At 51.0% G+C, this 18,484-nt stretch overlaps 1 protein-coding gene across 1 annotated transcript in view; it reads left to right on the top strand.

Annotated features, from left to right (window-relative positions):
• Positions 1-13,192, top strand: part of CCDC13 (coiled-coil domain containing 13) — a 55,810-nt gene extending 42,618 nt beyond the window's left edge. The window contains exons 14-16 of the mRNA XM_076006760.1: positions 9,083-9,237; positions 11,534-11,648; positions 12,184-13,192. Of these exons, the coding sequence (XP_075862875.1) occupies positions 9,083-9,237; positions 11,534-11,648; positions 12,184-12,343 (430 nt within the window). The 3' untranslated portion in view covers positions 12,344-13,192. The remainder of the gene's footprint in view (positions 1-9,082; positions 9,238-11,533; positions 11,649-12,183) is intronic.
• Positions 13,193-18,484: the final 5,292 nt, after the last annotated feature.

Raw genomic sequence — 18,484 nt, 5'->3', positions numbered from 1 at the left:
GCTCATAGACAGATATTGTCATAGTCCTCTTGTCACAAATGAGGTGCTCTTTTGAGGCTTCCAAAATAATAGGCCAGGTGCGGTGGCTCACACCTGTAATCCTAGCACTCTGGGAGGCCGAGGCAGGAGGATCGCTCAAGGTCAGGAGTTCAAAACCAGCCTGAGCAAGAGCGAGACCCCGTCTCTACTATAAATAGAAAGAAATTAATTGGCCAACTAAAAATATATAGAAAAAATTAGCCGGGCATGGTGGCGCATGCCTGTAGTCCCAGCTACTCGGGAGGCTGAGGCAGAACGATCGCTTGAGCCCAAGAGTTTGAGGTTGCTGTGAGCTAGGCTGACGCCACGGCACTCTAGCCCGGGGAAAGAGTGAGACTCTGTCTCACAACAAAAACAAAGAAACCCAAAATGATGCAGCTTGCTGTGTTATAGAACCCCAAGTTTATGTCCTCAGCCTTCATTGGCATTAAAACCACTTCCTTATGCTATTGGAATTTTGACTAGTTTCCTTTTACACTTGCTTGCAACAAAAGGCTTCCTTTTCCAACCCACAACCCCACATTCCTTGTAGATGAGAACTATTAAAACTTCTAAAATTTTTTCTTTCCACATCCCATAGTATATTTATATATGCGTACATGTGTGTATATGTATATACCTATATGTACATATGTATTATGTATAAAAAAGTAGACTTACACTAAACATATCCTTACATTTTTGTGGGAGTATATCTGTATCACAAATTCCTAAAAGTGGAATGGCTAAATCAAAGGATATGTACATTTTTAAATGTTCACAAATTATGGCAAACTGCCCTTTTAAAATGAATTAATTTACATTCCTACCAATAATGTGAACTATCGATCCTTTTCCCATACCTTCACATTTACTAAGTTTTATCGACCTTTAACATTTTTGCCAAACTATTAAAGTAATGCTAATGTCCCATGGTTGTTTTTATCTGCATTGCTATGACCAAAAGTGAGGGGGAGCATATTTTTCACACCGCTTTTATATGTTATTTTCTCTTAATTATCTATTCATGCCATTGCACATGTTTTAGAGTTATTTATATTTTTACTTGATATTTAAGAGAGCACTTTACATATTATGTATATAGTAGTATGTATATAGTGTATAATATTATGTATGTCTTCATAAAGATCTTGTATCATTGTGTTATATTAATTGTTGGATGAGGGAAACCTCCTGATCTGAATATTCTTATCAACATCCCCACGGTTACAGTCTCCCTGAAAGCAACATTTTTAACATCAAAACATTCACTAATAATTTGACTACTTAATGTTCTTCACTTCACACTGGCATTGAGTCCACTTGGTCAGACTCTTGGAATAGAATGAAAATCAATTATGAAATAAAAAGGCAAGTCCTTTAAAATACTTGGAATTTCATGAGGTCGATGCACATATTATTGGAGAACTGTTAGAAAAACGGGCAAAGCCATGGACAAAGGAAGTTCTAGCTGGGTTAGACCCAGCAGGATTTGAAGAAGACCCAGCAGCAATTGAAGAATTGTTAGACCCAGCAGCAATTGAAGAAAATCAGTGAGGCCAATGACTGGTCCAAAGAGAATGATCAGAATACCAACAGGTCTGAGATGTCTTGAGGGCGACCAGACACCTGTAGAGCCCAGGTGGGAGGAGCAGCCTCAGACCAGGTGAGGGTGCAGGAGAGAGGAGGGGCTGGCTTTGGTGCGTGTTCATAGGAAAAGCTGTGAGCCTCCTGATGGATTGGAAGCTAAAGGTGAGGAAGAAAAGGAAAGCAAGGGCGACTCCCAGGTATTCGGGCTGAGCAACTGTATGAGTAATGGTGGCATTTATTCAGATAATAAAGACCCATTTGGGGGAAGAAGGGGAGAAATCAAGAATATGATTATTCCTAGACTTTTCAGGAATTCATTATTTGCTTTACCATCTTACGTGGTGTTTGCTATTGGTGTATTATTTCCCCTATTATAAAGGGAATATAAAGTGAAAACAAAATACAGACATTACTGAAATTTATAACAAAAAACAAAGTCTCTCCTTCACAGATGAGTCAATAACTGCTGCATAGTCCTTAATGTTTTCAGTTCATTGCCTGAATTACATTAGCCTTATATTGATTTGTTTTTAAATTTTTAATTTGTTATAAATTTTTAAATTAAATCATACATTATGCATACACTTCTGCTACCTATTTCACTTAGTAATTTATCGCAGACATTCTCTTCGTATCAGTACATATCCTTTTATGGTTACAGAATATTTTATTGTATGAATCCACTGTAATTTATTCACCATTCCTCTATTGATGGGTTATTGGTTTCTAATTTTAAAATATTGTGTTAAGATGTCTTCTTCTATTCTCATTTTATTAATACTTTGAGTTTTTAAAATCAGGACTAGCTAATGATTTTTTCAATGCTTCTTCAGCATTGGTTGAAAAGATTGCATAATTTCCCCCTTTAATCTAGTTCTGATGTTGAATCTTATCGCTCTAGTGATCCTAGAACTATGTTATATTATTCTTGTAGCATTGGATTTTGTTGTCTTTCTTTTTACCTCCATTTTTTCTTTTCTTCTCTCTCTCTCTCTTTTTCTTTCTTTCTTTTTTTTTTTTTTTTTGAAACAGGGTCTCACTTTGTCACCCAGGCTGGAGTGCAGTGGCACAATCATACTTCACTGCAGGTTTGAACTCCTGGACTCAAGTGATCCTCCTGCCTCAGCCTCCCACGTAGCTGGGACTATAGGCATATGCTACCATACACAGCTGATTTGTCTTATTTTTTACAAAAGGGTCTTGCTATGTTGCCCAGGCTGTTCTTAAACTTCTGGGCTCAAGTAGTCTTCCTGCCTCAGCCTCCCAACTCACTAGGATTACAGGCGTGAGCCACCACACCCAGCTCTTCCTCTCTTTTCACAGTGGTAGGCAGAATTCTAACATTCCCTCCCACTGGTATACATGCCTTATTTACTTCCCTCCCCTTAAGTGTGGGAAGAACCTGAGAATATGGTGGGATATCACTGTGACAATTATGTTAAGTTACTTGGCAAAGGGGGTTTTGCAGATAAAGTTAGGTTGCTGATCAGGTGACTTTGAGTTAATCAAGAGGGAAACCCTCTAGGTGGCTCAGACCTAATCACATGAGTGCTGAAAGTCAGAGTCTAGCAGAGACAGGAAGCCAGAGAGTGGAAGCAGCAGAGACACCTTCCTGCTGGCGTGGAAGTCATACCCCTGCAACTACCACGCTGCCGAGAGGACAGCATGGCAGGGAATAGTCGGTGGGCTCTAGGAGCTGACAACCAGCCCCAGTCAACAGCAACAAGATGGGGGCCACCGTCCTGCAACAACAGGGAACTAAATTCTGCTAACAACCTGAATGAGCTTGGAAGAGGGTCCCAAGCCTCAGATGAGGTAGCAGCCCCTTCTGACACCTTGATTTCAGCCATGTAAGACCCCAAGTAGCGAAACTAGTTAAGCCCACCTTGGACTTCTGGCTTGTGGCAAAGTATGTACTCCCCAAATTTGTCATTTTAAAGATTAAAAGTATACAATTCAGTGGCATTGATTAAACTCACAATACCGTGCAACCGTTATCACTATATGTTTCCAAACTTTCTCATAACCCCATACAGGAACTCTGTGACCATTAGGTAATAAATCTCCAGGCCCCAATCTCCTCCCCTACCCAGCCTCTAGTAACATCTTTTCTACTTTCTTTCTCTATGAATTTGCCTATTGTAGATATTTTATATAAGTTTGCGTCTGGCTGATTTTACTTAGAACAATGTTTTTAAGGTAATCCATGTTGTAGCATGTGTCAGAACTTCATTCCTTTTAATGGCAGAATAATATTTCTTTGCGTGTATATGCCACATTTCCTCCATCTTTTCATCTCTTGATGGACACTTGGGTTGTTTTCACCTTTTGACTATTGTGAATAATGTTGTTATGAATATGGTTGTACACGTATCTATTTGAGTCCCTGTTTTCAATTCTTCGGGGTGGAATTGCTGGACCACATGGTAATTTGATGGGTAGCTTTTTGAGGAGCCAGCAAACTGTTTTCCACGGTATCTACAGCATAGTAGATACTATGCCACTAGTGTACAAGGGTTCCAATTTTTCCACATCCTCACCAACACTGATTTTCCATTTTTTGCCATTTTCCATTTTTGTCATCCTAGTAGGTTTGAAGTGGTGTTTATGGTGGTTTGGATTTGCATTTCCCTAAGGACGAATGGTGTTGAGCATCTTTTTGTGTGGTTATTAGCCGTTTGTATGTCTTCTTTGAAGATGTACAAATCTTTTGCCTACATTTTTAATTGGGTTGTTTATCTTTCTGTTGTTGAGTTGTAGGAATTCTTTATATTTTCTGGAAATTTTGTATTGTTTTAAGCCACTGTTGGTGGTAACTTGTTATGTAGTAGTAGAAAACTAATACATTTACCCTATCATTAACTATGAAATTAAATTTTTAATAATCTTATAAGAAGCTGTCTGGTTTTTCTATATTGTAGAATAGTCAGAATAACAAGAATGATCAGTTCCTTGTAGATTAGATAGAACTTTCCTGAGAATCTGTCTTGGCCTGGTATTTTTTGGGAGGTAGATCTTTGACAACATTTTTAAAAGTTTATATTTTCTGTGTCTTCTTGAAATAATATTAGTACATCCTCTTGGTTGCTTACAGGAATAAATGAAATAATGCTTACGTAGTAGCTTAACATAGTACTTGGTCCATGGAAAGTACTCCAAAAAAGTGTTAGTTGTGTTGTTGTTATAAGATTTTTCTCCTCATCCTGGAGTTCAGGTATGATATGCAGCTGTGCCTAATGGTATTTCTTAGTCCATTGCTATAACAGAATACTACACCCCGAGTAATTTATAAAGAAAAGAAATTTATTTCTCACAGTTCTAGAGGTTGGGAAGTCCAATACCAAGGTGCCACCATCTTGTGAGGGCCTTCTTGCAGTGCCATCCCATGGTAGAAAGCGGAAGGACAAGAGAGTGTGCGAGAGGGGAAGGGGGCCAAACTCATCCTTTTATCGGGAACCCACTCCCATGATAACTAACCCATTCCCAAGAAAATGGCATTAATCCATTCATGAGGCCAGAGCCCTCCTGACTTAACCACCTCTTAAGGGTCCCACCTGCCAACACTGTTGCATTCAGGATTAAGTTTCAAACACACAAATTTTGGGGACACATTCAAACTATAGCAAGATTTGTAATTTTTGTAATCCTACCTGGTACTCATTAAGCTCTGTTGATCTGAAAAACTGAGGTCTTTCTTTATCTCAGGGAAATTTTATTATTTCCTCATTATTGCTTCTCTTCTACTTTCCCCTCTCTTTCTTGAATTTCTATTATTGGATATTAGATCCTCTGACCCTATTTTCCATATCTTTTACCTGTTCACTAGTAGCTGCCACTTATTTAGGTTATTTTGACTCTATGTTCTGGGATAATTCCTACAGTTCATCTTCAAGATCATTGTTTTGAATTTCACCAAAGACCATTTTATTTTTCAGTGCTTCTGATGATTAAGTTCAGAAATCCTCTTTTTAAAAAAAAAAAAATATATATATATATTTCTAAGAACTCTTTCTCACAGTTAGCTTTCCTACAATATTTTTTCAAATCTCTTTGGAAATTCACTAAAGTGTTTGTAAGAGTTCTCTCTCCTGCCAAGTCTGTGTCATTGGGGTGACACCTCTGTGATTTTCAGCCTGGACTCTCTATTAAGCTACGGTCACCTGCTTGTTTACTCACTGCACTCCTGGATCTGCCAGTCCCAGTCACAGGTGTGGGTTCCCTCTGCCCCTGGGGGTTCTGACCTCTGGAGTCACTGGTAGCAGCAGGAGGCAGTGACAGGCGATCTCCATTCAAAATAGCATCACCCCTTGACTTTCTCTCTCCTTCCTTATGTGCTTTATTTTCTGTATAGCACATACTGCATCCTTCCATCATATGCACGTTTATTTCTTGATTGTCCCTCCTGCAAGGCGGGAAGATCCATGAGGACGGGCACTAGAACAGTGCCTGGCACATGTGGGCAGTCAGTACATGTTTCATGAATGAGTGAGTGAGTGGATGAATGAATGATGGAGTAGTGTGGCCTTCTCTCAGGATTGGAGCTCCCTGAGGAAGGGTCACAGCCGAGAGGTCATTGTACACGAGAACTGTGGAGGCCAGGAGTGTTTAAAGCAGGAGAGTTGTGGATAAGAAGGATTCATGCCCCCTCCCCCAACTAGCCTCGGTAGGAAACAGGACCAGGCAGTTGTGTAAGCTCCCCCCCCCCATGTGGCGGATTTTCAGGGAGGCTGAGTGTTAAGGGCCCAGGACGTCAGCTCCAAGGGCTGTCACTGCTTCGTCACTTTGAATGGCTTCAGCCACCTTCTTCCAACGGGCCAGGCAGATCCACCTCTCACCACTCACTGGACTCCAATCGACGACTCCCAGATGGCCAGGGCCTCAGTCTTAAAAACTTCTGTTGATACAGACGTAGGACCAGACTTGCCTTGCTACCACTACACACAACAGGTGGAGCTAATTTGTGTGTCACTGCCAAGGCTTGCTCCTTTCCCCACTCCACCCTGTCATCTAGGTGCAGCCTCCTAGACCTTTGTTCATGAATTTACAGACATGAATAGGTAGGCATGGAAATTGTATTTCAGTAATTTTTCACATCAATAGGACTCTATTGTATGCATGCTTGTGGCACTTGCTTCTTTTAACCAATCCTGTGGCTTGGAGATTACCCATGTTCACATACAGAGCTCTGCTTCATTCATTCATATTTTTTTTTGAGACAGAGTCTGGCTCTGTTGCCCTGGCTAGAGTGGAGTGCCGTGGCATCAGCTTAGCTCACAGCAACCTCAAAGTCCTGAGCTCAAGTGATCTTTCTGCCTCAACCTCCCAAGTAGCTGAGACTACAGGCACGCACCATCATGCCTGGCTAATTTTTTTCTATATGTTTTTAGTTGGCCAATTAATTTCTATCTATTTTTAGTAGAGACGGGGGTCTCGCTCCTGCTCAGGCTGGTTTCGAACTCCTGACCTTGAGCGATCTGCCCGCCTCGGCCTCCCAGAGTGCTAGGATTACAGGCGTGAGCCACCGAGCCCGGCCTGCTTCATTCTTTTTCACTGCTAGAGTGGTGCTGTCCAGTAAACCTTTCTGAGATGATGGAGATGTCCTATATCTTTGCTGACTCGTGCAAAATATACCCATTAGCCACATAGGGCTTTTGAGAACTTGAAATGTGGCTAGTGAGACTGAGGAACTGAATTTTTAATGTTATTTAATTTTCATGAACTTTAATTTTAATAGCTACATGTGGACATGGGGCTGGCAGCCACTGTGCTGGGCAGCACAGCTCTGTCACATTCTATCATATTCCATAGTATGAATATGTCACCACTTATTTGTCTTTCCCCTGTTGATGGGCCTTTAGGTTGGCTGGGGTTTTTGCTTTTGCAAATAAATTTTCAAGGAACATGCTTAAATGTGGTGTGTTAGTCGCTGTATACTATGTTAGTATGCAGTTTTGTGTTAGAAGTTATATACTGTTCAAAATTGTTGCCATTGTGTTCCTTTTGACCCTTCGCCAAGGTGGAAAGACCACTTCCTTAAACACCTTCAATTTCAAGCCTGGCCACTCTGAGTGCACGTATGCATGTGACCCTTTGCTTGTGTTAGCTCACTGGGACTTTCAGCCCTGCAGCTGAGCATTTAGTATCACGGGAGTCTGGAATGCCATGCCTAGCCAAAGGACGGACCTAAGCACAAGCCCCAGTGAGATTAAACAAATCCTTTTTGTGAAATAACCACATAAGGAGGTCTTCAAGGCCCGTGAATTGATGACGGGCATATACAAAACAAAAACGATAAGCAGAAGGCAATCACTAACTCCAGGAAAAGCAAACAATTAAATAAGAAAGGAACTGTGATCGTTAGTGTGCTGTGTGTTTTGGCTCTGAAGAATTGCCCTCACGTACTCCCTGTGGGAGACGGGATTTTGGTAGCCATGCCTTTTGCTCCCTGCTGTTAATGCCTGTCAGTGCTTTATGCTACATGGCAAAAGGGATTTCGCAGATGTAATTATTGTTATGGGCCCTAAAATAGGACGATTATCCTGGATTATTGGATGGGCTCAGTCTAATCACTTGAGCCCTTAAAAGCAGAGAAATTTCTCCACCTGGGGTCATTCAGAGAGATGCTGTGGAAGAAGTCACCGAGATCAGAGAGATTCAAAGCGTTCTAAGGGAATCTAGCTGGCTTGGAAGATGGAGGGGGTAGGGTGGCCTCTAGATGCTGAAATTGACCAACAGCCAGCAGGACACAGGGACCTCAGTCTGTCAGCTACCCAGAACTGGATCCTGTCAATACCCTGATGGGCCTGGAAGTGAATTCTCCCCTAGAACCTCCAGATGAGAGCCCAGGTCAGCCAGCACCTTGATTTCAGCTCGTGGGGCCTGGAGCAGAGAAATCAGCTGGGCCTGCTAGAGATCCGATTTACTGAGCTGCGAGATAATAGATTTGTATTAAGCTGCTACATAAGAAAGGAAATGTGATCATTAATGTGCTACGTGTTAGAGCACGTGATTTGTTACAGCTGTGATAGAAAATGGACACACTACCTAATATCAGTTTGGCCAAAAAAAATGCAGAGGTGATTCTGTTTGGTAGGGGGAGAGTACTAAAATAAATTCTCATCTTGCATGACAGGAAGTTAAAAGACTATATTTAAATCTTAAAAAATAGCAGCATAAGCATCTATAGAAATATGGCAGTAAATATTAAAAGAAACAGCTAAAAGCGTTACAAGCGACTGCTTCTGGAGTGCAGGAATTAGAGTGATGGGAAGGGGCTGCCAATTTTATCATTTTAATCTTGGAGAGAACCCTGTGACTTTCAAATGCATGCTCCTGCGTTACTGCAGTAAAAATAAAGAGGGTCAAGTCCCGTCCCCACCGGCGTAAGGTGTGCCCACCTCCCTAAGAGCCTGACGGGTGGGGTGGGCGCTGCCCTGCCTGCCGGGGTGCGGCATCCCTGCTGTCTCGTCCCCAGGGTGGAGGAGAGCAACGGCCGGCTCCTGGAGGCGGAGCGGAAGCTGCAGGAGGAGCGGCACCGCGCCGTGCTGCTGGAGCAGCAGCTGGAGAAGATGCGCCTGGAGCCCGGGAGGGCGCCCGCCTCGCAGAGGGCGGCCCCCAGGAACAAAACAGGTAGGGGCCCGGGCAGGGGTCCCCGTGTGGGGCTGGGGGCAGCCCTGCTGAGAATGGAGGAGCCAGCCAGCTGCCCTGTCGGGCCCTCTCATTGAGAGAGCGGGAAGCAGAGCCCCCATCAGGGTGGGCGACCACTGGGTGGCCTCTCCCCCCATCGGAGCCCGGGCCCCAGAGCCCCGTGGGCCCGTGGGCCTGCTCCGGCCACCTGCCAGCCCTCAGTGTGAGGCGGCAGTGCCTTTGCTGAATGCCTCAGCCACCACCTCCTCTGCCACCCCCGCCCCAGCCCTCCACCCTCTGCCCTAAGCTGCCTTTGTTCTCAGTCGCTCATGGGGCAAAGTCGGGCAGCAGGGTCTGGAGCAGGAGAGGCGTCCCCCAGCGGCAGTCGGCAGTCGCGCTGACATAAGCAGGGCTGAAGCGGCCTCTCCACAGGTTTGGGGACCCAAACTCCTTCTGTCTTGTGGCTCCGCCGCCCTCAACACGCAGCTTCCGTCTCCTGGTCATCGATGGCCGCTTGAGCTCCCCACCAGCAGCAGGAAGGGGAAGGGAAGCAGACAGCCGGCTCCTTGCCTTTTAAGGTTGCGTGTGACACTTCTGCTCTCGTCCCCGCGGCCGGGTCGTAGGCACAGGAGCACACCCCGCTGCAGGGACGAGCTGGGGGATGCTGTCCTTGTTAAAAGGTCTGTCGCTCTAACACGGTGGTTCTCAGGGTGCCGTCCCCAGACCAGCGGCGTCAGCATCCTGTGGGGCTGGGGAGAGCCGAGGGTGCAGAGTGCATGGCCAGAAGCCGGCTCTGGGACGGCTGACTCCCAGGGAGGAGGATGCTCCAGCGTGGAGGGGCTAGGCCTGGGACATTCCCCTTCGAGACCCTCCCCAGCCAAGGTGCTGCTGCCCCTACTGCCCCAACTCTCAACACCCGGTACTCCCCCAATCCTGCCCCGGCTAAGGATGCTGAGACCCTCATTCTCAGTGCCCAGCCACGTGAGGTCAGAACGTTTCAGAAGGATGTGCCAGGAGTAGGACACGGAGAGGGAGCTGGGGCCGCCTGCTCTCTCCTCTGCCACCAGCAGGGCCCAGGAGCTTCTGAGAGTCCGGGCTGAGTTGTCCCTGGGGGATGTGACATAGTCCCTCCTGGGCCCTGAGGAACATGTCTGCTACGAGTGCAGTGTCTCCAGGCCTCGTGCTCACCTCCTGCTGGGCAGCCAGACCTCCATCCAGCGACAGCTAAGCCACAGCAGGAAAATCCTGCGTGGACAGTGGGGGCAACTGCCTGAGAGAAAGTGCCCATGTGGCCTCTGCCACCTGCTGGCCTGTGACATGGGCAAAGCACTGCTGCTCTGTGGAGCATCGCCCCACCACCTCCCACCTCCCCCTGGCCAATCTGTAACGGAGAGACTGGATTCTGCAGTGGTAGTCCCGCTCCGTGGGGGAGACAGACGCAGGAGCAGAGGTGGGGTAGGGGAGGGGTGCGGCAAGTGCAGAGGCCCTCGGTGGAGGCTTAGCTGGAGCAGGAGGTGGTGAGGCGGGTGAGAGGGGGAGGGAGTGTGAGGTGAGGCGGGAGGAGCCACGGGGTGCTGAGGAGGTGGTCTAGTCACACAGGACCGTGAGAGCCAAATGTCAATTCATTGAGGCCTGACAATGTTCTAAAGGCAAAAACTATTAGCCCCTTTCTTCAGGTGAGGAAGCCAACACAGAGGGGCCAGGGAGTGAGGCCGGGTCTGCTGATGCCAGGCGATTCCCTGTGGGCCACACCACCCCCTAGGGCCTTTTCGGCACAGAGTTTTCCCGATGCCGTGGTTTTGCCCAGGTTCCCCACCAGTGAGGCTTTGTCTTCTTTTTCTGAGCATTCTGTCGCCCCTGACCGCAGCCACCATGATCCCCTGCTTCCTCGTATGGAGCCGCTGGCCTGGATGGGGACTAGTGGGGGCCGGGTGGTGTAACAGCACCAGGTGCAGTTACGGCCTAGACTCGGGCTTAGCCTGCAGGCCAGACCCCAGCCCAGCTGGCTTCTCCGGTTGGAAGCAAAGCACCAGAAGCTTGCAGAGCGTCAAGATGGCGACGGGGAGATGAGGAGCCACCCTGGCACAAAGCAGGCCGCCGGGGCTGGGGCAGGGCCAGATCCAGGGTCGGGGAGGGCAGAGCAGGCACCAGGGAGGGCTTCTGGCGGAGGCAGCCCTTGTCCTGCACCCAGAGGAGGTGCCCACGTGGAGAAGCAGACATCGGCCACGGGGGAGGAGAAGGAAGGTGTTAGCACAGGGCCGTGGCCTCATCACAGAAAGTGGCTGCTACCGCCCTGCAGGTCCGCCCGCCTCTAACGCCAGGCACAACCCGACTGGGAGCGAGAAGAAGGACCCGTCCCTCGCCCAGCTCTCCGATGTGCCCATGGAGTCCCAGATGGAGGAGCTGACTACCAGGTGCTCCCCTGCCCACCTTCCTGAAAGGTGTCTGGGTGGAGCTGCCTCGACGGGAGAGGGACCATGTCCCTCCCCTGCACCTTTGACTTCTGTTTGCCCGAAAGGCTGGTCCTGCTTGGGCCTGGGTTCTCGGCCTGCAGTTCAGAGGGCAGAGGGCCCAGCTGTGACCCTGATGACCCATAGTTCCAAGAGATATTTTATCCAGTGTGGATATTTTATCCACTTTCCTTAACTCAGTTAAACCCTTTAAGATCAAATGAGGCAGTGGGAAAGGAGAGAGGGTGGACCTCTACAAATTCGTACTCGCCCTTGAGCCAGCTGACCTTGCTGGGTGCCAGGCACAGGGCTATGGGTGGACCCAGACAGGAATCCCACATGGCGTCCCCCAAGGGTCTGGGGGAAGAGGGGACGGGTCGGAGAGAACCCTGAGCCTGAACAGCAGCCACGGTGGCGGCCGCACTCCCAGGGCCCTCCGTCCACCTGCACGCACGCACGCCAGCTCAGGCCACACTGAGCCCTGTCTCCTGTGGTCCAGGCTGGCCATCCAGGAGGAGGAGAATGCGATGCTAAAGGCTGCCCTGGACGGTGCCCTGCGGGGAAAGGAGGAGGACTTCCGGATGTACCACGAGACCCTGGGCCAGGTGAAAGGGGTCTTCCTGCAGGCCCTGCGGCAGCAGAAGACAGACAAGCAATAGGATGGAGGCCCAGTGTCAGCCTGGCCAGGACGGGCAGCCTCAGCTCTCGAGTGGATGAGGCTGTGCCTGAGGACTCCATCTGCTCCAGGAAGCCAGCCCCGCCTCTTCTCCCAGAAGAGGGTCCTCAGGAATGACCAAACCCGACGTCTCAGGCCAGGAGGGCAAAGGAGAAGCCCCGGTGGGGCACTGAGGGGCCCTGCCCAGGCTTGGCTGTGGCAGGGGAAGAGGCCCAGCAGCCATCGGCAAGAGCTCCGGCACAGCAAGGGGGCTGTGAACAGACAGAGGGGGTCCCTCAGGCAGGTGCTCAATGCCCTTGTCCTAGGGCCTAGCTGGGGGACGCTGCATGCCGGCACAGCACACGGGAGAGCCTCAGTGCTGCAGGCTGGGCACATTCCCCCATGCCATGCAGCCCCGCCCTGCCCCCGCCCCCCCCCCCGTGGTCGTCCCCACCCTTCACAGACTTGGGGCACCATGTTTTCAGCCACTGTGTCAGCCCGCTCCTCAGGGCTCTTCCTCAGATGCCGACCCTCAGACTTGCAATAATAATTATTTTCCTAATCACCGCAGCTCCCACTGAGTGAGCATCTACTGTGGCACCTGGCCCACCTACCGTGTTTCCCCCAAAATAAGTCGAGGTCTTATATTTATTTTTCCTCAAGAAGACACCCTAGGGCTTGTTTTCAGGGGATGTGTTATATTTTTTTAAGTGCGGTACAACAATCTACATTTATTCAAATATTGTTAAGTCGTCTTCTTCTGGAACATCATCATCACTCTCCAAACCCCGAATTCCATCCTGAATTTCTTGCGACTCTATTTCCTTTAGCACCATTGGCCCCAATCTCTCATGTGGAGCAAGAGAGCTCTCATGGGGCAGATGAGAAGGGCTGCTCGTCTTCTTTACCGCTCCGCGACGAAATGCATGGGTTGTGCAGATGCGCTGCGTAGCCACGCCCATCGCTAGGTCTTATTTGCAGAGTAGGGCTTCTATTGCGCAAATGCTTAGAAATCCTGCTAGGGCTTATTTTATGGGGAGGTCTTATTTTCGGGGAAACACGGTAGTCCTCCAATAACCCAGGATTGCTCCCTATTTTACAGATGAAGAAACTGACGCTCACAGAAAGATGCTGAGCTGGTATTTAACGCTGACTGTCTCCAGGGCCAGGGTCCTGTGGTCGAGCAGATGACGCAGGGCGGGTGTGTCCACCCACACTGGGCAGCTCTGCCCCTAGCAGCTTCCCCGAGGGGCACCTCTGCCTGCTCCCCTGCCTGGTGGGTGCTGGTGGCAGAGGGCAGAGTGGGGCTCAGCCAGAGCGCTAAGCAGAAGGGTCTTGAGGCAGTGGGTCCAGGCAAAGGTACAGTGCCCCACCCTGTGGTGAGCTGGGAAGGCCACTGCGGGTGGACCCCAGGCCCCCATGCCTCTCTGTGATTGTCACAGTGTCACCCCCTCTCAGCTGCAGTTATAGCAATAGGGAAGGGTGGCCCCAAGGAGGGCCACCCATAGCCACACACCCCAACTCCGGACACCCTGGCTGTACACGTGCACCCGCAGGCCCACCCGGAGATGCAGGTGCACACGGACACCTAGCTTCAGGAGCTAGGTGTGCACGCAGCTTCAGGACTGCGTGCACACGCTCCCAGCCCCCCCCCCCCGTGTGTGCACACGGGTAGACACGCACACTTGCACAGATGAGCATGCGTGTTTGTGGACATGGACGCACATCCCCACATGTGAAGACACAGTCACTTGTGTGTTGCTTGTGCAGTGACACACAGATGCATGCGCACATAGTTTGAAAACACCCTCTCCCCCAGGAAAAGCCGCCTGGGGCTTCTCAGGCCCTTCTTCAGGGACGGGCTGTGGAGGGCCTGGTGCCGGCCCCCATCCCCATCCCCCACTCAGGGAGCCCCCGACCTGCAGGGGGCAACACAGCAAGGTGGAGCAAAGGCCATCGGGATGAAGTCGTGAATCTGAGGGTGTCCTAAGGGTCTCTGGGAAGGGAGAGTTTTTCCCTGGCTCCTTGTGAAGGGAAATGGCCGGGCAGAGCACCAAGAGTGAGAGGACCTGTGCTAGGAGGGGCTGTTGTGTGACAGCAAGGAGCAGGCCGGACACAGAGTGTGGGTGCCGGACAGTGTGGTCAGCACCTTCTCCTGCAGGCAGCGGGAGCCCCAGAGGGTGATCTGAGCGTGGGGCTGCAGGCTCTGGTCCTCAGGGGAGTTCTTGAGAGTGAACAGCAGGCATAGGACCAGCCATCCTTCCTCAAGGTCACCTCAGGGCAGTGCAGGGGTGGTGTGACCCACACCGTCACCTCTCCAGGGTGGTTCTGCTGCCCTTCCCGGCTCAGGGGCAGGTCTGAGAGAGGAGGGAGCATCGGATCACAGACTGTGAACAGGTGGGGGGTCCCTGGGGCAGATTTCTTTCTCCACTTGCCAGTCGTGTGGCCTTGGCAAGTTACTTAACCTTCCTGAGCCTCTACATCCTCAGCTATAAAATGGGGACGATAATAGAAAGCTTCCTAAGAGAGCTATTATAGGTGTCAAAGAATAGCCCAACGACGTTAGGCTAATTATTAGCTTGCTGTTTATTTCTGTACAAGGAACAGGTATCCATAGATTGATTTCATCCCACAACAATAAAAGGATTTACATAAGAGAGAGGGGAGAGAAAAACAGGCACAGTAAATCTTGTCTGGACATTTTTGAGTAAACTGGTTAGCTGGCATCTTGCTTCCGCCGACTTTGGGTATGAAGATGAATGCTCCAGTTTACAGATTCTACAGGCGACCGTGAGAGCTTTGCTGTGGTGCTGAGCGCCAGGGGTCCCCATCATACCTGCCACCAGCACTCCCGGCTTGGTTACACCAGGTCTGCTCCATTCCCTCATCAGTATCCCTGGTAGGCTCATTGAGTTGGAAAGTGTCAAGTGCCTGGAGGAGGTGGCACACAGTAGGAGCCCAATAAACGGCAGCTCTTGGTATTGCCTCCACGAGTTCAGCAGATGCTGCTGAGCAGCTCCTCTGCCCTAGGCACGGAGGTGCCCCAGTGCGGCAGACACAGTCCTGATGCCCAGGAACTTCCAGGTCAGCCAGGGAGAGAGGCAGACTCGGCGACTCGGTGCAGGTCACCATTCCGTGCGGCCAGTGAGCGCCAACTGCATGCAGCCTCTCCAGGCCCGGGAGGGGCCTGGCGGTGAATCTGACTTGTTGCATCTTTGGGGGCGCTCCAGGCCCAGTCAGAGAGGCCTGGGAAACAGAGCTCCATACCGGGGTTGGGGTCCGGGGAGGATGCAGAGATGGCACCATGGCGCCTCCCGCCTGCCTCCGTCCCTGCTGTGGCCCCCAGGCTCCTTGACCAGATCTGGGTGTAGGGGCGCCGTCAGAGAACCATGTCCTTCACCTGTCCCTGGGCTGAAGGGAGGGGAGGAGAAGGCCCAGGAGAGCCTGGGAGGGGATGTCAAAGGGGCCAAGGACTGGGGCCCTGAGGGATCTAAGCCAGGCGGGCCAGGTGGGGAGTAGCACAGCCAGGTTAGTGCCAATCTCCCTGCCCGGGCAGCAGCAGCTGTCACTGGGACCCTGAGGATGATCTCCCCATCCCTCAGGCAGGTGGGCCGCAGGTGGGCCAGATGAGAACACCGAGGTCCCTACCCAGAGCCATAAGGTGACAGTTCAGGGAGGGTGCAGGTGTCCTGGAGGGTGGAAGGGCAGGAGCAAGTAAAGAGGCAGGTGGCGGAGTGACCTCACGGGAGGACTCCCCCTGGCTGCACCCTGGGCAGGCGCTGCGGGTCTGTGTGCTCAGGTTCCAGCACTGACAGGTGAGACCTGGTTGAGCTGTGGATGTGGTTTGGCCACTGTCCCTGTGGGGACATCTGGGCACCACCGCTGAGCTGGGCAAGACGGCAGCCTGGCTCAGGCTCACCTAAATACAGTCCACTGCCACTGAGCCCTTGCCCTGCTCCAGGAGCCCAGGGCAGGGTGGCCTACAGGGGCATACTCTTTGGGGCCCCAGTATCCCGTTGCCAGAACCAGCCTCTCCTCCCTGCAAGCCCATAGCCAGCACTTCGAACAAGAAGTCTTTCCTTCTGCTCCCCTGCGCAGGTGTGCTTTTACCTATACTGTGTCGCCTGCAGCCCTGAGCCTTACACATGCACACACACGTGTACCACACACACGGGATACACATACACACACAAAAAAAATACGTCATAAACAAGATACAACACAGAACAGGGCCGGGTGGGGAGGCTCATGCCTGTGATCCCAGCACTTTGGGAGGCCAAGGTGGGAGGATCGCTTGAGGTCTGGAGTCTGAGGTTGCAGTGAGCTAGGATAGCACCACTGCACTCCAGCCTGGGTGACAGAGAGAGCCCTGTCTCTAAGGACAAAAAAAACCAAAAAACAAAAAAACACAAAACATACATACTGACTACACACACACGCACACACACAGAACTGGTAGAAGACACAATGGCACACACACACATACAAACAGAAGATACATTCCTGCTTTCCTCGCATTTTTACTTTGAGCAACAATCAACAACAACAAAAAAATGTTTGAAATTTGAAAATGGAAAAGGGGCTCTAAGGTTTGAGAGAGTAAAGAGTAGGCCCCTCCCCACCACATATCGTTCCCAGTGGCCCTTGTGGCATTTGGGAAGCTGACCCTTGGGCCTCGAGCTGGTCTCAGCCCAGGCAGCTTCCTGCCCCTCCTTTGCGGGGCCACACCAGGCACCTCTCCCCGTGCCACCCCTCACACTGTCCGCCCCAGACCGGCTCCCTGCAGACCCCACCGCATGGGGTCACGGGGGGGCATCTCGCTGCTGCGTGTGAGTCCTGCCTCTCTGGGCCTCTGGAGTTTGGGGGTCTTGGGTCTCTAACAGTCTCTCTTCATGAGCAATCGGTGAGCTAGACCCCCGTCATGGAGTGAGTCGCCAGATCCCTCCAAGAACCCAGCGAGGCCGGGCTGCCGTGTGCACACAAAGAAGTGATCACACCAGCTCACGTCAGATGGCTGAAGCTGTTTTCTTAATCCTGGGCCCAAACACTGTCTGCTTCCTTGAGCCATTCTCTTCCAGCCTCTGAGGGCACCAGGTGGACGGCTGGCCTAGGCTGGTCTCAGCCACCCCCCAGTGTGGGCGAGCAGGGTTCTCGCCCCTGCAGGGCGGTCAGTTCCAGAAACGTATGGAGCTGACCCAGATATTTAAGCTCCTGTGCGTCAGTTTCCTCTTCTACCAACTGGGGATCATGGTAGCACCTTTCCTGTGGGTTGCGGTGACATTGAAAAATGAATCCATGTACATCCTGGCTACCATGATTAACTTACTCCTCTTCTAACAACTGCGCCCCCCACCAGGAAGCCCTCCTTAGCCCCCGCAGTCTGGCTCAGGTACCTTCCTTCCCCGACACCGGCCTCCTCCAGTGCCTGTCGTCCAGACCACCGCCCTGGCCCAGCCCCACACTGTGCAGTGGGCGCCCTTCCTGCCTCTTGGGGTCAGGGGCCACTGACACGGGCCTCTGTGCCATCTGTGCGCAGTGTGTGTGTTGGGGTCTCCTCGCTGCTGCCTCTGGGAGGAGGCTCACTGCCCAGACGCCCAAGTGCAGCCCCTCTCCCTGCCCCAGGCCTGGCGGGGGAGCAGCGCCTTCCCCTCCCACCCTCAGCTGAGCCCGTGTTGGGGTCCGGGTGAGCAGGGGCTCCAGGAGCTGGCCTGTGATTGCAGTCACAAAGCTCCTTCTCCCCCCAGACCCTCCCCCCAGCACAGACACGGACAGGCCTCCACACACATGGCATGAACACATACGGCTCTTCCAGACTCGGCAGACTCGGTCTCATCGGACGATCAGAGGTTCCTAACTTCTTGGGGGGGACCTTCAGGATACCCCTCCTTGGCTTGGCTTCCTCTTTCCAGAGTGAGGGCCCTGGCCCGCCCCCACAAGGAACTCAGTTGGTTAGGGACATTGCTGTCTGCCTCCACTCTGCCATTGGGAGGACACCAGCCACTCTTAAGTTCCTACTCTAGCCTTGTCAAAGGACCCTGCTAGCACCCCTCCATCCAGACAACTTCCTGTGAGGCCAGGCTGCAGTAGGGGAGCCCCTCCCAGCCCAGTGTCCCACGCCAGCTCCAACCCCAGTAGGCAAGTCAGT

The sequence above is a fragment of the Microcebus murinus genome, chromosome 1 (genome assembly GCF_040939455.1).
Source record: "Microcebus murinus isolate Inina chromosome 1, M.murinus_Inina_mat1.0, whole genome shotgun sequence".
Classification (NCBI taxonomy): Eukaryota; Metazoa; Chordata; class Mammalia; order Primates; family Cheirogaleidae; genus Microcebus; species Microcebus murinus.
This window is presented reverse-complemented; position numbering and strand designations above follow the sequence as displayed.